Source organism: Bactrocera dorsalis, chromosome 5 (assembly GCF_023373825.1).
Source record: "Bactrocera dorsalis isolate Fly_Bdor chromosome 5, ASM2337382v1, whole genome shotgun sequence".
NCBI classification, from domain to species: Eukaryota; Metazoa; Arthropoda; class Insecta; order Diptera; family Tephritidae; genus Bactrocera; species Bactrocera dorsalis.
Window position 1 is genome coordinate 13,965,056 of NC_064307.1, and position 19,125 is coordinate 13,984,180.

General features: G+C 39.4%; 2 protein-coding genes across 2 annotated transcripts in view; one reads left to right on the forward strand and one right to left on the reverse strand.

Annotated features, from left to right (window-relative positions):
- LOC105228027 (uncharacterized) overlaps positions 1-19,125 on the forward strand; it is a 139,729-nt gene that overhangs the window by 15,496 nt on the left and 105,108 nt on the right. The window lies entirely within an intron of this gene.
- LOC105224415 (P protein) lies at positions 11,556-13,969 on the reverse strand. Its single transcript, XM_011202487.2, has one exon. It carries the CDS (start codon positions 13,875-13,877, stop codon positions 11,679-11,681), a length of 2,199 nt encoding a protein of 732 aa, XP_011200789.2. The 5' UTR covers positions 13,878-13,969; the 3' UTR covers positions 11,556-11,678.

The following is a 19,125-nucleotide window of genomic DNA, read 5'->3' on the forward strand; positions in this document are numbered from 1 at the left end:
ATCGACTTAAAAATAGCTTTCTGAGTTAACGTTTAATACAAGTTTCTACACACTTGTTTTAAGCTTCGACTAAAATGAGTGTCAGTCTCTTCAGTGAGTTTTGGGTTTTCTGATTTCGGCTCATTTTTGTAATGACTTTCGCTAGATTGTCGGACAGTTTCGACAAGAATCTTGTTTGCCACCTTAGCTCGATGTCGTTTTTGCAAAAGATGCAGGTCTTTTGGTATGAGTCTAGCATTGACATGATTCTAACCCAAAACAATAACCAAAATGTTTTGAGTTGATCCGCAAGTGATGTTGATATCTGTTCCTATCTTTCTGATGCCAACAAGGGCATTCGCCATCGACAGGAACAGATGGTAATCACTTTGCGCTATGTCCGAGCTATATGGTGGATGCGATAAAACCTTCCAACAGAGCTCTCATAGCTTCTGACGAGTCATCAACGAAGTGTGTGGTCTGGCGTTGGCTTGGTGGAACACTACACCCTTTCTGTTACCCAATTCTGGACGCTTCTGGTCGATCGCCTGCCTCAAAGTTTCCAGTTGTTCGCAGTCGATGGTAGAATTAAGCGTCTGGCCATATAGGAGCAACTCATAGTCGATGATTCCCTTCCAATCCCACCAAACACACAGCAAAACCTTCCTGGCCGTCAATCCCGGCTTGGCCACTGTTTGAGACGATTCACCGGCCTTCGATCACGACTGTTTTCGCTTGATATTGTCGTATGTGATCCATTTTTCGTCGCCAGTCACCATCCGCTTCAAAGTAGCTTATCGCAGGCGTTGATTCGGTCCAGAAGGTTTTTTTTTGCGTCAAATCATGCGGCACCCAAACATCAAACTTTTTTGTGTTTTCAGCCGTGGTTTAAAATGGTTTAAATGGTTTGGTGACTAACTCTCATCTTCTGGTCACGTCGAATAAAAGTATCGCATTCGATGGAACGATGAGCTGTATGAGATATACGATGACATTGACATAGTTCAGCGAATCAAGAGACAATGGCTACGCTGGCTAGGTCATGTCGTCGGAATAGACGAAAATACTCCATCCCTGAAAGTATTTGACGCAATACCCGCCGGATGAAACATAGGAGAAAAACCTCCATTCCTTTGGAAAGCCCAGGTGGAGCAGAACGTGGCTTTGGTTGGAATCTCCAATTGGCACCACATTGTGAAAAGAAAGATTCATTCTACCAAAAATATACCATTTCTTTGAGCCCTTGCGTTGCAGCCTTCCAAAGTGTGGGTGCTCGGTTCAATTAGCTCCATCGGTCTCGCTTTAAACACGCTTTTTTCTAAACTAAATATTTCAAATTTAATGCGATTAATAGGTTAAGTAAGGCTGGCTGTCACGCCACACAAATTTAGATCTGCAAATCCTTCGTAATGGCAGATGGAAATTACTTTTATACGAGGCTAAGTTATGTCATACAAGAAGATAACAATTGTTGCACAGTTTAATGGAGATTCGATATCTACTTCAGCAAGTCGTAGATATCTAAGCTGGGCTCTAGATAAAGCCGAACAGAAGCAGAGAAGGTGTTGCGTCGTCTCTCTAATGGCTTCTTCACAACTATGCCTGCGATCATCATCAAAGTTTTACCTTTTCTGCTTATAGTTCTCCAACCAAAGACTTAGTAATATTTGATATGATCTAAAATCGAATCGATATTAAACTTTTTTAAAAATTCAGCCATTTTTTTCAATCATAAGCCATTAACTTGTAGAGAATTATTTTTTAGGATTATCCACGAAGAAAGCCGTTGACCACGCATTATTTTCTTGATGTGTGGGAATAAAAAGAAGTCTTTGGGTGCCATGTCAGGGCTGTACGGCGGATGACCCATCAATTCGACGTTTTGGCCGGTCAAAAAGGCGCTGGTTTGAGCCGATGTGTGAGAGCTCGCATTGTCATGGTGCACAATGATTCGTCTTCTCTTCGTCTTCTCCGAAGACTTAAGGCAAACAAATGGTGGTGTACCACTCAGAATTGACTGTCCTACATTGCTCAAGCGGAACAGTCGCCACATGACCAGTTTTGCCGAAGAAACAGGCGACCATTTGCTTCGAAGTGCTTCTTCCACGAACAACTTTCGTTGGATTTGGCTCCTCTTGGAAGGCCCACACGGTCGATTGCTGTTTTGTTTCGGGCTCATACGTATAGATCCATGATTCGTCATCTGTGACGATCTTATGAACGTCTTTTGAAGCACTGCGATCGTATTTTTTCAGCATTTCTTTACACCAATCCACACGAGCCTTTTTTTGAGCGATTGACAAATTGTGCGGGAGAACAAACCTTTTTAACGGCCAGGTGTTCATGCAATATCGAATGTATGCTGGTGGGAGAAATGCATAGGCATGCCTCTATCTGAAGGTATGTTACATGACGGTCTTGCATTATCAGTTCACGTACGGCATCGATGTTTTCTGGCACAACGGCTGTTTTTGGACGACCTTCACGGAATTCGTCTTTGAGCGAGCGTGGTGCTTCTTAGCCATACAAAGATTTTAGTTCATCGACGCACTCTTGTCGTGATAATCCACGTCGGAAGTTGTGAAAAATGATCGCACGAAAATGTTCACGAGTTAATTCCATTTTTTGGCCGAGATGAATTTTTTAATTCCCTGTAAATAAAACAATTCACGATTAATTGAAAAACGTTCTGAGTGATGTTATGCTAAAAAATGTCAAATTTTCCAATGGAAATGTCAAATTGCACCTGGCAACACTTAGTGTTGCCTAGGCCAGAAATATATATAGCAGCCCTCGTATTAGATTTGATGTACAATCAATAATGTCCTGCAACTTTTTTCCTTCCCCCTTCCTTTCATGCCCAATGATTTTGCTGTACACTAACTAGACCTAAGTATCTTCATACAGCACTCTTAAGCATTTTGTCCTTGCTAAATTCTGGATTTTGTTCTATTCCTCGCTATTCCATACCCACATCCTCTTACATACTTCTCAGTAAAAACTTAGGCATGACAAAATCAATATTCACGACTGCCACTTAAAGCCTCTCGGCATTTGCATACAATGTATCGACTTTCAATTAAGGGAATCAGGTAAAATCCTTTTGCATAAACTTGAGACAGAGTAGCAACTTTGGCACGTGTTGCCCGCTCCACTGATTGAATTATCATCAACCCCGTTGCTAAGCAATTGCTAGCACTTGTTGTTGGTGTAACAGTGTGCTGTCCATAACAGAGCAGGCCAAAACGTTGTTACGCAAGCAGTTACTATGCTTATAGATTAAATATGTATATATTTGTTGTTGTTGCTGTTGCTGTATTGTCTGTTTTCTTAATGCAATTAATTCTGGTAATATAATCTGCTGCTGTCGTTACCGATGTGCCTTACACCTAATGTTGTTCTTGTTGCTGTTGTGGCATGAATTTACGACACTAAATAGTAAATAAGGTGAAGTGTATATATGTGTGTGTGGGTTGTTTCTTAGTGCCAGGGGAGCAAACTGGCAAAATTATTTATTTTCACACCGAAAGCAGGTGCATTTAAGTGCTCCAAGGGTTGTCTTGCCAATGAATTGACACTGTAGGCTGTCTCTTGCAGTTTTATGAGGGACATATGTATATATTTACATGTGTAATAGGGTGCATGGTGACAACATCCTGCGGGAGACACTGGCAATTTAAAGCAAGCAAATTCATGGCATTATTCGTTAATAGAGCTTTCAAATGTATTTGCATGTGTGTGCGTTTATTTTATCCACCGATTTGGGTTGCTGTTTCAGAAGTAAACCTGACCTCGGCGCCTAACGCACAACACCTCTAATGGAATAACATTAGAAATGCGCTGTTTTGAATTAGAAAACATTTATATGTACGGGTATGCTCTCGTGGGGCGTACAGCATGCTGTAGGCTTGAACATGATATAATCGGCTAATTGGATATGTTTAAATAACTATTTAGGCACATTGTTGTCATTTACAAGTATGTAAAAATTTACACTGAAGTTGTATAATACATATGTAATAACGGGTGACAAAAGTAGAGGTACTTTTGAGCTTTTTCGGCAGATCACGCGTGAGTTGTGTCAAGCTGCCATGTAGCATTGTATTATGGAAACCTGAACAAAGTTTACAAATCGTCCAATTTTATTACGAGAATTCACGTACTGTACACGAAGATCGTGAAGAGTCGTTTCGACATCGCTTCGCTCTATGGGCTCTTGAAAAGTTCCTAGTTCCACGTTATCGAACCAAATTTTGTTCAGGATGAAGCCCATTTCTGGCTCAATGGTCATGTAAACAAGCAAAGCTGTCGCATTTGGGACGAAAAGCAACCTGAAGAGATTCAAGAGTTGCCATTTTATCCAGAGCAAACAACGGTTTGGTGTGGCTTGTGGGCCGGTGGAATCACCGGCAACATTTGGTTATAACAAGAGGGCGCCACTTCCCACATATTCCATTAATCAATGGATTTATTCGGTGAGTAGTTACTTTCACGTTTTGGGCCCGTCGATTGGCTACCAAGGTCGTATATTATTACACCGCATTTTCCTGTGAAGAAGAAGATATGAAAGTCTAAATCCTATGCGGAGAATTCCGCTTCGATTCAGGCCTTGGAGCAAAATATCACGCATGTCATTCGCCAGTTATCAGTCGAAATGCTCGAACGAGTTATAGAAATTTGACTCAACGGATGGACCATCTGAGACGTAGCCGCAGCCAATATTTAAAAGAGATAATCTTCAAAAGGTTCACCCTTTAGTGGAAACCGTGAGGGATTACTTAGGGTTCTCATTTTTCATTATATATTGTGATATAGGCTGGTCTTCACAGTGCTGTTATGTTGCGCTAGAACTTTTCACAGAGTCTCAAGTCTACAAAAAAAAGATTCTCATCTGCAGAGCATACGATTTTCGTTTAAACTTGTTGTTGGTTGGTCGCTACTGAGCAAATTTTGAATGAAACTCCATTAGTTTTGTATTAAAATATGGGAAAATGTATGTTTTTTGTCAGTCCGGGTCAAATTTGATTAGACGGTAACGTGTTTCATCATTCATTCGGGTGTAGTTTTAAACATTTTAGGACCTTCAATTTGAAAGATAACGTCGAGTGAATATAGCTATTTATAATTTTTACTTGAGCCTAGTTTCTGCAATCAAAAAAGGGGTCTCTCATCCGAGGCTGTTGTCTACTTTTCAATGGTAGTTTTTGGCGTGTCCCAAGCCCAGCGCACAACCCTGGGGAGAGGAGATTTAGACTTCTCACTTTAGTTCGCCTTCAAACGGATGTTTTTTGGCCACTCAGATTATACCTGGTCTAAGACCAGAAGTCGTCAGCTGCTTGAGCCATATGTAAAAGAATCGTTTCTGGCCACTTCCACGTGAATGGCAATCAGAGAAATGTTCTCACATGCGCGAACTTCTACATACGGCTTCATCCTCCAATCTCCAATCTACGCTAATAAATAGAGGACGAAGTATCTGTAATAGTAAAAGCTTCGACATCAAACTCAAATCAGTTTTTACTATGGGTAGACTATTCTTTCTTTTAGAATTGCTCAAAATAGCATCGTCTCTTGGATGTTTCTTAAATATTCGGCGAAAAAGTTGAACATATACTTCATTCACAAGTTACAAGAAACTGAAAAACCAAAAACACCAACAACTTTTACGAATTAATCTTCTTGTGCTGCTTGGTCTCACTTTCAAGCACAACAACAAACAAATCCTTTAACTCATTAAAGTAAGGCATCTGCAATGCAGCCGCGTACATTATCCATTACACTCGCCTATCCGTTCACGACGTTTTACTTCACCCATTATCCTTCGTCGCGTCGGCTCGTGAAACCGCGTTCTGCGGCCGCATTCAGCATTTCAACTCAATTCACTCAACCTTACCGAAACTTTTACATTCGTTAATTAAAAATGTTTTAAAATTTGTTTGTTTTTATTATTGTAAATGTTGCTGTTGTTTCATTGTTGTTGTTGTTGTTGTGTATTCATCTGTGTTTGTAGCTGCTTTTAGCTGTTTAAAGAGGTGTGGATAATTTGTAAAACTTTTGTGGCACAAACAGCGGAACTTTCGTTTTTGTTGTAAACATGTTTCGACAAATGAAAGCTAATTGTCTGCCATTAAATGTGGCCAGAATAAATGTTATGCAACTTTTAACTTAAATTCAATTAATAATGCAATGCAGTCGTCTGATGTGAATGATCTGTTGTGTTCTCATTTCAGGATTGCTACATTTTTACACAGAGATACATATTATATGTACATACATATATTCTCAGATACAGACATCAATAGTGACTCGCTTGAAACTTTCAGAGCTTGGTTGGGAGGTTTTATGCATCCACTTTGTAATATAGACCTGTCACGAAGTGATTACTACCATTTCTTGTCTATGGAGAATGATTTTGCTAGTGAGAAAATCGATGCAAAAGAAGATTATTTCAATCTCGTTCTTCAGATTTCGAAATTGAAAAGGTTCGTAAGAAGTTATAGCTCAAGGTGGTAGCCTTTTACCTTTAAAAAAGAGTTCTTATTAATTTATAAGACCAGACGAAGAACACTGCTTCCTCAATATCTACTTCAACTTTAGTGCGTATTCTTCTTTCTTTATTGGCGAAGACACGGCTTACGCAGTTTGGCATTTATTCTGAATTTATTTTTTGTCAAGCGTTACAAATCAACGTAACTCGTTTTGATGGCCGGTAAACACATCTATGTGTCACAATGTGTCTTGGTTTTGTTAGATGAATCAGTTCACATTGTATTTTTCCTACTTTTGGTGATACGCCGATATTTTTTCAACAATTCCCAAGTATTTCGATATACATACATATTAGGTTGTCCCTTCCGCTTTTTGCTCTTTATTCAATACTTTATAAAAAGTTTTACAGTGATCGGACTTAGTTCAAATATTCGACGTTTCGTTCGATAATCTGTTTCCATCTAGACAACAACTTTATAATACCTCCCTTGTAGAAGCCTCCCTCCTTATTTGCGAAGAACTCGAACAGCTACTTTTCATAAGCCTCTATTGAGTTCAACTTTACACCAACAAGGGCGTTCGCCATGGACAGGAACAGGTGGTAATCACTTTGCGCTATGTCCGGGCTATTGCGATAAAACCTCTCATTCGAGCTCCCGTAGCTTCTGACGAGTCATCAACGAAGTGTGTGGTCTGGCGTTGTCCTGGTGGAACACTAGACCTTTCCTGTTGGCCAATTCTGGACGCTTCTGGTCGATCGCCTACTTCAAGCGGTCCAGTTGTTCGCATTAGATGGTAGAATTAAGCATCTAGTCATATGGGAGCAGCTCATAGTGGATGATTCACTTCCAATCTCACCAATCACACAGCAGACCTTCCAGGCCTTCAATCCCGGCTTGGCCACTGTTTAGGACAATTCATCGGCCTTCGACCACGACCGTTTTCGTTTGAAATTGTCGTATGTGATTCATATTACATCGCCAGTCACCATCCGCTTCAAAAATCGGTCGAGTTCGTTCCGTTTCAGCACCATATCGCAGGCGTTGATTCAGTCCACAAGGTTTTTTTGCGTCAAATCATGCGGCACCCAAACATCAAGCTTTTTTGTGTATCCAGCCTGCTGCAGATAGTTTGAAACTTTTTTATTTTTCAAGATATCTTCATTTAACTTGGCACATATTGCTATACATATAAAGCAACGCTTTAAGGTCTATTGTTCAGATCGGAACACTGTAGGATATACCACCGTGGGCAATAAATAGTTTGTGCGGAATTAAATTTTTAGTGCTGAAACCTCTACGTCCAGGACGGCAATCAACATCAATTGATGATCAACACGTCAATAAAACAAAAGCATTGGTACTTGAGAATCGACGATTAACAGTCAGAGATCTTACTGTTAACATTGGAATATCGAAAGGAAAACCATTTTGAAAGATCATTTGAGCCTAAGAAAAGTGAAAGCACGATTCGTTCCAAAATCACACAATTTTTTCGAGAAACAGCGTTAACGTCTGTGAAACAATGCTTTCCGACTACTAGCATGTCTTGAAACGTATTATTATTGGCAATGAGTCTGATCTATGCTTACGATCGGGAAACAGACGATCCATAATGGGAATATCTTGTTAAAGGTAAGCCGAAGTCGAAAAAAACACATCAAATCAGGTCGAAAATCGAGGTTATGTTGACAGTTTTCTTTAACTATCGAGGTGTGGTGCTCTCAGAACTCTTTCCGATCAACCAAACTGTCAACTAGGAATACTATTTGAGCGTTATTTGCACAAAGGTAATTGTAAAAGAGGAAGGCATTAGGGGTCGCCAACTCTTGGTTTTCGTACCATGATAATGCACTGTCGTCTACTGCATTGATTCTTCGTGAGTTTTCAATCAATATCGTGCCGCAACGTCCGTATTCGCCTGATTTAGCTCCGAGTGACTTTGGGTATCTAGCAAACTCAAACGACCGCTCCGGGGAAACCACTTTGAGTCAATGAAGACATTAAGCGTCAGTCCTCACGCGCATTTAAGGGTATTATGAAAACTGACTGCAACAACTGTTTCGAACATCGAAAAAAACGTTGGCTCAAGTGCATTTAGGTCAAGGGGGATTACTTTGAGGAAAACGACATATATTTTGAAAAATAAATAAAGTATTTTAATATTATGAACAAAGTCGTACTAGTTTTTGACCACTGTAGTACTACTATGAGCCTGTGAAGTGTAGTTTCGGTGCAGCCGAGTACATATTTTTTTAAGTTCAGTTATCATTTCTTCAAATACTTACAATATCATTTATTTCAATTTTTTCAAATTAAAATTATTCTTTCAATTCTTTTGTTATTAAATTTTGTAATCTTGCGCTTCTCGTTCACATATCGTGTTGTGTTGTTGCTTGTCTGAGCGTCGAAGAAACGTGCTGTGCCTTACCTTCCCACTAAGCATGTATTTCGAATTCTTTCAACGGCATCATCTTTTCAATTTCGCACTTTTTTTGGACGGCAAATACGCAAGCATGTTATTTCACAGGCCACGCCTCCTACTACCGTCAGGAATTTCGCATGCGTCTGGGAAATTTAAAACCACACAACAGATCGACATTGAAGAAGTTGCGGAAAACCGCAGCAAACAAGTGCATAGCGAGAATGCGTTGCGGTCACAAGCAAAGAGTCGCTCATGCCGCGGCTCTAACGGCGTCTCTAAAGGCGTGTGCGAGTGTGTGTGCTCGCGAGTGTTTGCACGTGTGTGTTTGTGTGTACAGGGAGGTGGAATGGCGGGAAGTTGGAGCAATTTTAAAATGTTGCTTCACTGCTGTTTCAATAACGCCAACTTTCGTCCGTCGTATTTGTTCCCACACAAAGCGACTTGATGGCTGAGAACAGCAACGAAAAACAAAAAAAAACACGACCAAAACAAAATGAAATAAAACGAGAAATGCAGATGCGCCGCGTTGCCAAATCCCACTAAGCGGCACAAAAACTGTTGCAAATTTCGCTGCCGCTACCATGTTGTTTTTGTTTTTGCATTTGCATTCGCTGTGGCTGTTGCAGTTGGTAAACATTTAATTTTCGAAAATGGAAAGCATTCAAAGCACGGCAATATTTGTTTACTTCGGTTTGAGCGGCGCAATGCGCGTCGCAGCGTCCGTTCCTATTAAACTCCTTGCATCAGCGGCGCATCAACGGCGCATCAATGAACAAAATCATGCTACACAGTACGGCAGCGAGTCACGCATCTCACGACCGAACTATTATTGCCGATGCCACGTTGATGCCGTGCTGCCAAACATATTCCCACCTCAATTTATATATAAATATATACGTATATGTGTATGCGTTTGTATGTGTGTGGTGGGCGCTTAATTGCGATTGATATTCGCGCGCGGTTTCGCTCCATTGATGAGCTGAAGGAAATATAGAGCGAATGTTAGAATATTGAATGCAAGTATACAGCGCCTACGTGATGGCTTTTTCTTCTCAAAAGTGCTTAGCGTGGAAATATTCATAAAAACAAGGAAAAATGTCAACTTCCGCTGTACCGCAGCTATAAAACCTCTCACAGTTGAACTTCTTTTAGTATAAAAGGGTATAAAAGTATATTATCTTGATTTTGATCGGTTTATGATTATGATCTAAATAATGTATTCCGAGATTATAGTGTTGCTTTCAGTGGAAAACACTAATTGATTTATGTTAGAATTCCTAATCTTGAGCCAGAGCCCTGGAAAAATTTGCCAGTATAGAATGTATGAATGAATATAAGCTTTAGAAGCAGAACTTTACTCCATTTCGAGATTACCTACTTTTTTAATGAATAAACACAGAAACTTTAAATATAATGGGGAATGTTTATTATCATTCGAAATAATATTATTTCACATTTCTTTTGAGGGTTTCTTTCAAATGTTGGCCGCGACTACGTCTCAAATGGTCCATCCGTTTAATCCAATTTTCGATAACTCGTTCGAGTAAATCGACTAGTAACAGGCGAATGAGAAGCGAGATGTTTTGCCCCTGGGCCTGAATCGAAGAGAGATTTTCAGCATAGAATTTAGACTTTACATAGCCCCACAGAAAAAAGGCTAAAAGTGTGATATTACATTGTTTTGATGACTAGTCGACCGATCCAAAACGCGAATTTTTCTGCTCACCGAAATGTTCTCTCATAAATCCATTGAAATGGGTTTTATCGTAGAACAAAATTTGGCTCGAAAACGTTATATCTTCTTGGAACTTTTACTACTCTAGCACAAGCTGTGTTTCGTACACTTTCTCAAGATCTCGACGTAAAATATGTAAAATGTCGTTTTATATGACAGGCCGACTTGCAGGAACCAGTAGTCTTGGGCACTTGGTGCGAAGTCGGTGCTATAAGGTGGATGCTTAAGTATATTCAAACCTAAATCCTGGACCTTTTGACGAGTCACTATTGATGCCTGTAACCTGGCTTTCGACTGATGGAACACACTTTATCTTGCTTCCTTCAGAAGGTACAATTGTTGACGGCACATGTCCGCATTGAGAGCTTGAACGTAGGGGAGGAGCTCTTAGCATATGATTCCCTGCCAATTCCACGAAGCTCCTAGAAAAATCTTCTTGACTGTCAATCCAAGCTTGGCCACCTTTTGCGTTCGCATACCGCGATTCAAACATGACGGTTTTCGCTTGACTTTGTATGTGTCCAATTTTTCGTCCCCAGTAAGAGTCCTTTTCTAGAATGTATAGATTTTGTTGTGATGCAGCAGCTATTTCCATATAAAAATCCGGTCCATTGGTGTGGTAATTTTGTAATTTGTTTTGAGTGTGATTGGCTTTTACAGTATCAAGGCCACACAAAATTTTCCGCTATCTGAAATGGCATGCTGACACTTCTTGGGGAGTTGTTCGAATGAATCTGCGTAAGATTTGTACACCATAAGAAATAAGAACCAGCAAGCGTAGAAGGTGTTCACTGTGGTTCGATCGGCTTGATCTGTCAGAGACGTGCTCTGCGAAGTATAACACAAACGATGATGGCCAGAGCACATGGAGTTTTAAAATGACAGTTACGTGCGAAATGAAGAAACGACAGATGGGTTATTGAGTCTTTATTTCATAAAAAGCTGTTGGCCGAGTAATTGCATGATTTAACTTATGTATATAAAATATTAAACAGCAAAATTGAATACAAACTAATTGCTAATTTTAGGTTGATTGTGCGAAATGCTTAAATCAGTTTATAGGTGGATCATGCCATTGGTACACACTGTGACACACATAAAGGTATATAGATGTGATGATCACATTGCCAATCATGACGGGAAAGCCCACCATGAAGAATCGTTTAAAAGTGAACGCATAACCATGTTGTTCGGCAACCCCAGCAGTCACCACGTTGGCGGAGCCGCCAATTAAAGTACCGTTGCCGCCAAAGCATGCGCCCAGCGCCAGCGCCCAAACCAATGGATGCAGCGGCAGATGAAGTTCCTTATTCTGTGACAATGATATCACAATGCGTATCATCATTGTCGTCACCGGTATATTGTCGAGGAAAGCTGAAGCAATCGCCGACACCCACAGCATCAACTGCAATGCGACCAACAAGCGTTGCTCCTCATCCACCGAGCGTACCAAATTCTCCACCATATGACCGAGCACAGCGATGACGCCGATCTCGGTAAGCGCCTCCATGAGCACAAATAAGGATCCGAAAAATATGAGCGTTGACCATTCGACGCGTCCCAAAATCGCCTCCATATCACGCACGTCCGCCAGTATGAGTAGCATTATCGCACCCATAAGGGCGCACTCACCGAGCGACAACTGATGCAGGCCGTGCACGGAATGCATGAAAAACAGCGTCATAACAAAAGCGAATGCAATGATTGACTTCAAGAGCAAAATCTTATTGCGTATGCCATAGTTGGTGCGCAGTTCGGTTAGCGTCTCTTTGTAATTGGCCGTCGTGGTGCGGCGCTTACCCAGCCTCTTTATATGTCGCTTAACGTGCTGCGCCTTATGCATAAGCACATCGCGCAGCTGTCTTGTGTCCTTCGAGTAGGGCTGTATGGCGGCGGCAGCGCGCTCCCACGCGTGCGTACCCATACGCATTTCACTCTCAGCATCGGCTATGTACGGCACGACACCCAACTTGCGGAACGTCAAGCGTAATTGTATGTATGTCTGCAGCAGCGTTAGCAGCACGCAGGGCAGCGTGTGCATCATAAAGTTGCCGAAATTCACATTATGCGCGGCAATGAATGAATTCGTTGTGATTATGATATTTGGCGGATCGCCAACTGGCGTCGAGGCCGCACCGATATTTGCATAGATGACGAGGAACATCAGCACCAAAACCGGATCGGCTTGCATCACCTCGCACAGCTTGACAATGATCGGTGTTATGAGCAGCATCATCGTAACGCTATCCACGAAGGCCGACAGCGTGGCGGTAAAGAAACATAAAATGTTAACCATCGGCCAAATGTGTCCCCGGGACATTTTATATGCCTGCACGGCGAAATAATCGAAAATGCCCGATTCAGCAAGTACGCCAACCAGTATCATCATGCCGAAGAGTAGTAGTAGAGTTTCCGTGTCCATCCATTTGATGATCTTACCGATATCGGGCCATGAGCGCATAAAACCCAGCACCGCAATAGCCAAAGTGGCCGCTATCAACGCGACGAAGGTGCGATTCACCAACTCCCAAACAATCGATATATACAGGAAGGCCAACACTAGGGCGCCGAGTATAATGCAAGTTTGCGCATCCAAGGAACGTTCATAAAAATACTTTATCGTCACTTCCGTGTCGACATTTGTCTCTAGGTGTAGACGTAGCCGCACATTGTTTGCGTCCTCTATGGAGAAATTTGTTAGCCCAAAATGTCCGTACACTTTCACTGGCGCAACATTGGTGCTCAAGTGCTCGCTTGTGGTGAGCAAAAAATATTGTATATTCGATACAACTATAATATCGGTTATACTCTCGCCATCCGCAGCGTAGACTGCTTTCTCCAAAAATGCTGTCATATGATTATTTATACGCGGATCAACATTCGATGCATGAACGCTCACAAGAAATGGTCCGTACGCTCTTAAGCCCAGCGACGCGCGTGTCACACGTTTCAGATCGATAACTATGATTTTTGTTTGATTTGGAAAAATTGTTGTCAGATGTCCGTCCATCTTCTCAATGGGCATCGTCGGCAGTAGCACTGCTATTACAAGCCAAACGCTGCACAGAAATGCAATTTTTATATAATAGAAAACCGTTTGTAATCTAGTTCTGGATGCCGTTGACCCCTCGTCCTCTTCGGGCACAACTATACGTATCCGTTTTTTCGGTTCTGGCTGCGGCTCTTCTTCATCGTCCAGATTAATATCATCAATATCACTTTTTTCCTCTTCCTCGACCTTTTTAGCCATTCTTTCGATTTGTTCTCACTGAAAACTTACACGTTTCTTGGTTGATGGTATTTAATTAAAATATTTTCAATTATTTTATTGCTTTTAGAAAAGTTTTTGAATTTTTGAAATATCAATTAAATGAAAACTTTGACATTTTTTTTTAGTTTTCAACGTTTCAAAGTTTGGAGACATTTTGAGCTTAGTGTTGTGGATGCGAAAAATTGTGGAACTTACTTATTATAACTAAAAATTGTATACTTACAAAAGAAAAAATGTTTTCCAAATTTGTGCTTAAGAAAATATTTTTGTAAAAATTAATTACTTTAAAAAGGCAGATGATAGAATTTTCCAGCGCTACCCCTATCGGCCAGCTTGCCAAACTCTTCATACTCACGCATTTTGGCCTCTTTCTTTTTCTGCCTGCATATGCATCTCGCTTCCCTCTTCAACTCTCCCATCCTGCACGTGATGTGGTCGATTGTAAGGTTGGGAAGTAGGCAGCAGATTGCCGCTCTCTCTCCGCTGCGACACGGCACTCCTCATCTTACAAGCTGTTATTTTGGCCTGTTCGGAAACCAATGACTCATCAATCTCAGAGAGCAGGAGTGCAAGTCGAGTAGAAAATCGTTCGGCTATCTGACTTTTTTGTTTGAGAAATTTTGCATAGATTATTATCTAAGACAACAGTGCAATCCTCGAAGAAATTGTTCAGATTAGAGCACTATATCATATAGCTGCCATACAAACTTAGCCGTCCAAATCAAGTTCATTAAGGAAACTTTTATGTTTGTAAAAAGGTATTATAGCTTCGGATTTTTTTGTATTTGTGAGGTATATTTTTTTCTGTTAAGCGAAGATAATCTGCTTCTTTTTTTTATGAAAATCCAGATTACTCTACTAACACAGAAGCTAGAATGTTTGTGCTAAACTAAATTACTTGACTTAGCGATGATTACTATTTAAATAAAAATAAATTTGAAATGTATGCAAATATAAGTATTTATATACACACATTCTCATACATGCATATGTATAATTTCATTTATCATAACACTCAAAGCATTTGCAGTGTGACGAGTTTGGCATTCAAAGTGGCCGTGGCGTATACGTAACATTCAATTTAGCAGTCTGCCACACACTTTTCTACCTATGTAAATAGTATATCTATGTGTGTAGCAAATGTAATCTCTAACGGTTATTTGCTTTAGAAATGTAAAATTGTTTGCGCATAGAAAATATGCTTCTGTGAAAAGCATAAAATTGTGTGCTTATTTGCCTAACTCCCCATTAAAATAGTTCATTACAGCTTAGTTAGTTAACACTTATGCAGATTTGCATGCATGTACGAATACCTGCTCTCATAAGCGTATTTTCTGCAAAAAATGTGGTTGTGAATTTTGTAAGCTTCACTGTCGGAGTTCGGAGGAAGTCCTTTCAAGTTCGAATGCCAGTGTAAATGTGTAATACAAATTCCAGTATGTATGTATGTGTGTTTATATGGGTTAATGTGAACATGTACGTAATTATGAAAATCTGTGAATGAGTGCAGGTGGAGTGGTGGTAGAGCATAGTATTTACAAGTTCATGAACAGATGTTACATATGTATATGTACATATCATACATTCATTTTGCATTTATTCATTCATTAAGTTATAAACGCATTCGTGTGCATGTAAGCTACTTAAAATTAGCAGAGCTTGATGAAAAACAATTTCGCATTACATATGAATATATATGTGAGCGAAAATGAAATTAAGTCTGAAAAAAGAGCTGTGTACACTATGTTTTATATTTTGGGTCTCGAAAAAATATTCTGCATTAAGGAGGTATTCGAGTCAAGAAATTTAAGAAAGTAATATTTTTTTCATATTTAGATATTTAAGATAGTCAAAAATGCCTCAGATGGTTTTTTCAAAGTTCGAATTTCAACGTTACAGCTATTTTAATGTCATTCAATGTTGACGCCGCCCCCGCCCAATTTCTTTTGCCACGTCTGTATCGACAGAGCAATCTTTTCTTTTCTTCTTCGAAGTTTAATTCGCACGCAACTAAACTCTAACTAAAAAGTTGCGCGCTCTCTTCTTTTCAGACGTGGTATGTGTGTTTCCAATTTTTTATTATTAAATATTTGTATTATATGAAACTTTTGGTTTTTTATTTAATATTTGTGGAATCATTTGCGCCGACCGTTTCCCCACGGCCAACCACATCTTTGGAACGAACGAGCACCGTGCTCCATCACCGAATTATCAGTGTTGCAAATCAGGCATTAAAAAATGTATAATTAATTACAATTTTAATTAAAATTTCTTTAGTAAACACAAATTAAAATGTCATTTTATGAAATGACCAAGTTAGTACTTTCTAGTTCATTTTTACTTCTCTTCTGCTCCAAAATGTAGGCTACTATTTTTGAGCCATAATTTAGCAGTGACACAACCCTACTTCAACCCTAACTTCAGCCGAAAAATTAATAAAAACAAGTAAGGAAGGGCTAAGTTCAGGTGTCACCGAAGATTTTATACTCTCGCATGATAAAGTGATAATCCAGATTTCATTATCTGTCATTTGCAAATTTTTTTATTTTGCTGTAAAATTAATTAGAATTAAATTCTGAGAGATTTATCGATATTTTCGGTCAAAAATTAGGTTAGGTTAGGTTGGGCACTGAGTTCTTCGTGTTCGATATCAGGGACCTTGAAAAGTTATAGTTCGCTCACGGCAATTTTTCCACAAGGGATACCTCAGCTCAAATACCGTATTTGAGTAAAGTTTTATTCAGCTATCATCATTGGTTACTAATGTATATATTATACAGAGAAGGCATCAGATGGAATTCAAAATAGCGTTATATTAGAAAAAGGCGTGGTTGTGAACCGATTTCGCCCATATTTCGTACATGTCATCAGGGTGTTAAAAAAATATTATATACCGAATTTCATTGAAATCGGTTGAGTAGTTCCTGATATGGTTTTTGGTCCATAAGTGGGAGACGCCACGCCCATTTTCAATTTTTAAAAGAAACCTAGGTGCAGCTTCCTTCTGCCATTTCTTCCGGAAAATTTAGTGTTTCTGACGTGTTTTGTTAGTCGGTTAACGCACTTATAGTGATTTTCAACATAACCTTTGTATGGGAGGTGGGCGTGGTTATTATCCGATTTCTTCCATTTTTGAACTGTATATGGAAATATCTGAAGAAAACGACTTTATAGAGTTTGGTTGACGTAGCTATAGTAGTTTCCGAGATATGTACAAAAAATTTAGTAGGGGGCGGGGCCACGCCCACTTTTCAAAAAAATAACGTCCAAATATGCCCCTCCCTAATGCGATCCTTTGCGCCAAATTTCACTTTAATATCTTTATTTATGGCTTAGTTATGACACTTTATAGGTTTTCGGTTTCTGCCATTTTGTGGGCCGATTTTACCCATCTTGGAACTTAACCTTCTTATGGAAATACGTGTACCAAGTTTCATCTTGATATCTCAATTTTTACTCAAGTTACAGCTTGCACGGACGGACGGACAGACTGACGGACAGACAGACATCCGGATTTCAACTCTACTCCTCACCCTGATCACTTTGGTATACATAACCCTATATCTGACTCTTTTAGTTTTAGGACTTACAAACAACCGTTATGTGAACAAAACTAACGGGTGATTTTTTTGAGGTTAGGATTTTCATGCATTAGTATTTGACAGATCACGTGGGATTTCAGACATGGTGTCAAAGAGAAAGATGCTCAGTATGCTTTGACATTTCATCATGAATAGACTTACTAACGAGCAACGCTTGCAAATCATTGAATTTTATTACCAAAATCAGTGTTCGGTTTGAAATGTGTTTCGCGACAAATTTTGTTCAGCGATGAGGCTCATTTCTGGTTGAATGGCTACGTAAATAAGCAAAATTGCCGCATTTGGGGTGAAGAGCAACCAGAAGCCGTTCAAGAACTGCCCATGCATCCCGAAAAATGCACTGTTTGGTGTGGTTTGTACGCTGGTGGAATCATTGGACCGTATTTTTTCAAAGATGCTGTTGGACGCAACGTTACGGTGAATGGCGATCGCTATCGTTCGATGCTAACAAACTTTTTGTTGCCAAAAATGGAAGAACTGAACTTGGTTGACATGTGGTTTCAACAAGATGGCGCTACATGCCACACAGCTCGCGATTCTATGGCCATTTTGAGGGAAAACTTCGGACAACAATTCATCTCAAGAAATGGACCCGTAAGTTGGCCACCAAGATCATGCGATTTAACGCCTTTAGACTATTTTTTGTGGGGCTACGTCAAGTCTAAAGTCTACAGAAATAAGCCAGCAACTATTCCAGCTTTGGAAGACAACATTTCCGAAGAAATTCGGGCTATTCCGGCCGAAATGCTCGAAAAAGTTGCCCAAAATTGGACTTTCCGAATGGACCACCTAAGACGCAGCCGCGGTCAACATTTAAATGAAATTATCTTCAAAAAGTAAATGTCATGAACCAATCTAACGTTTCAAATAAAGAACCGACGAGATTTTGCAAATTTTATGCGTTTTTTTTAAAAAAAAAGTTATCAAGCTCTTAAAAAATCACCCTTTATAATACTCTATTTAGCAACTTTGTTGCGAGAGTATAAATACAAAATATGTATAATGCGAAGAAAAATGTGGAAGAATGTGTTAAAGTATATATTTCTGACTGAAAAAATATATTTTTTTAAATAAAAAAAATATTTTAATACAGGTTTATATTTCTCAGTATCCGATATAACACCAGTTATGGTATACATATGTATACACTACCACTTTCGCTAATCTTAGCTTAGTAACTTTTTGTATGTTTTCAGAAATATTATTTACATATTTTTTATGTTATTATTCAGTGGTACTTGTGAAATGGAACAGCGCTTTTCATATTTATTTTTAATTTTTACAAATCTTTTGTGAAGAAGGTAAATAAAGGATTTGATAAAAGTATTATATTTGAAGAAAAGTGGAGTAAAAGTATTTATTATACTATTTCACAAAATAAGCCACGTGCATTTATGTATACTGATAATACAGGGTGCATATTTTGTTTCAATTTTCATAAATACCAAGAGAATGTTTCATAAATAAATGTACATATGCTCAAAGTTCTCTAAAATGTTTAGTGACAGAAGGTTCTAAAGAGTTGCTTTGTATGTACTGACAGTCTTAATAACCACAGTTTTGCATAAATAATGAAAATCACTAATAAAAATTTGTATTTCAGATATATGCTATAGTGGTATGAT

Bases quoted from the DNA above. Each gene is read 5' to 3' on its own strand.
- LOC105224415 (XM_011202487.2), bottom strand. From the start codon at position 13,877: ATGGCTAAAAAGGTCGAGGAAGAGGAAAAAAGTGATATTGATGATATT.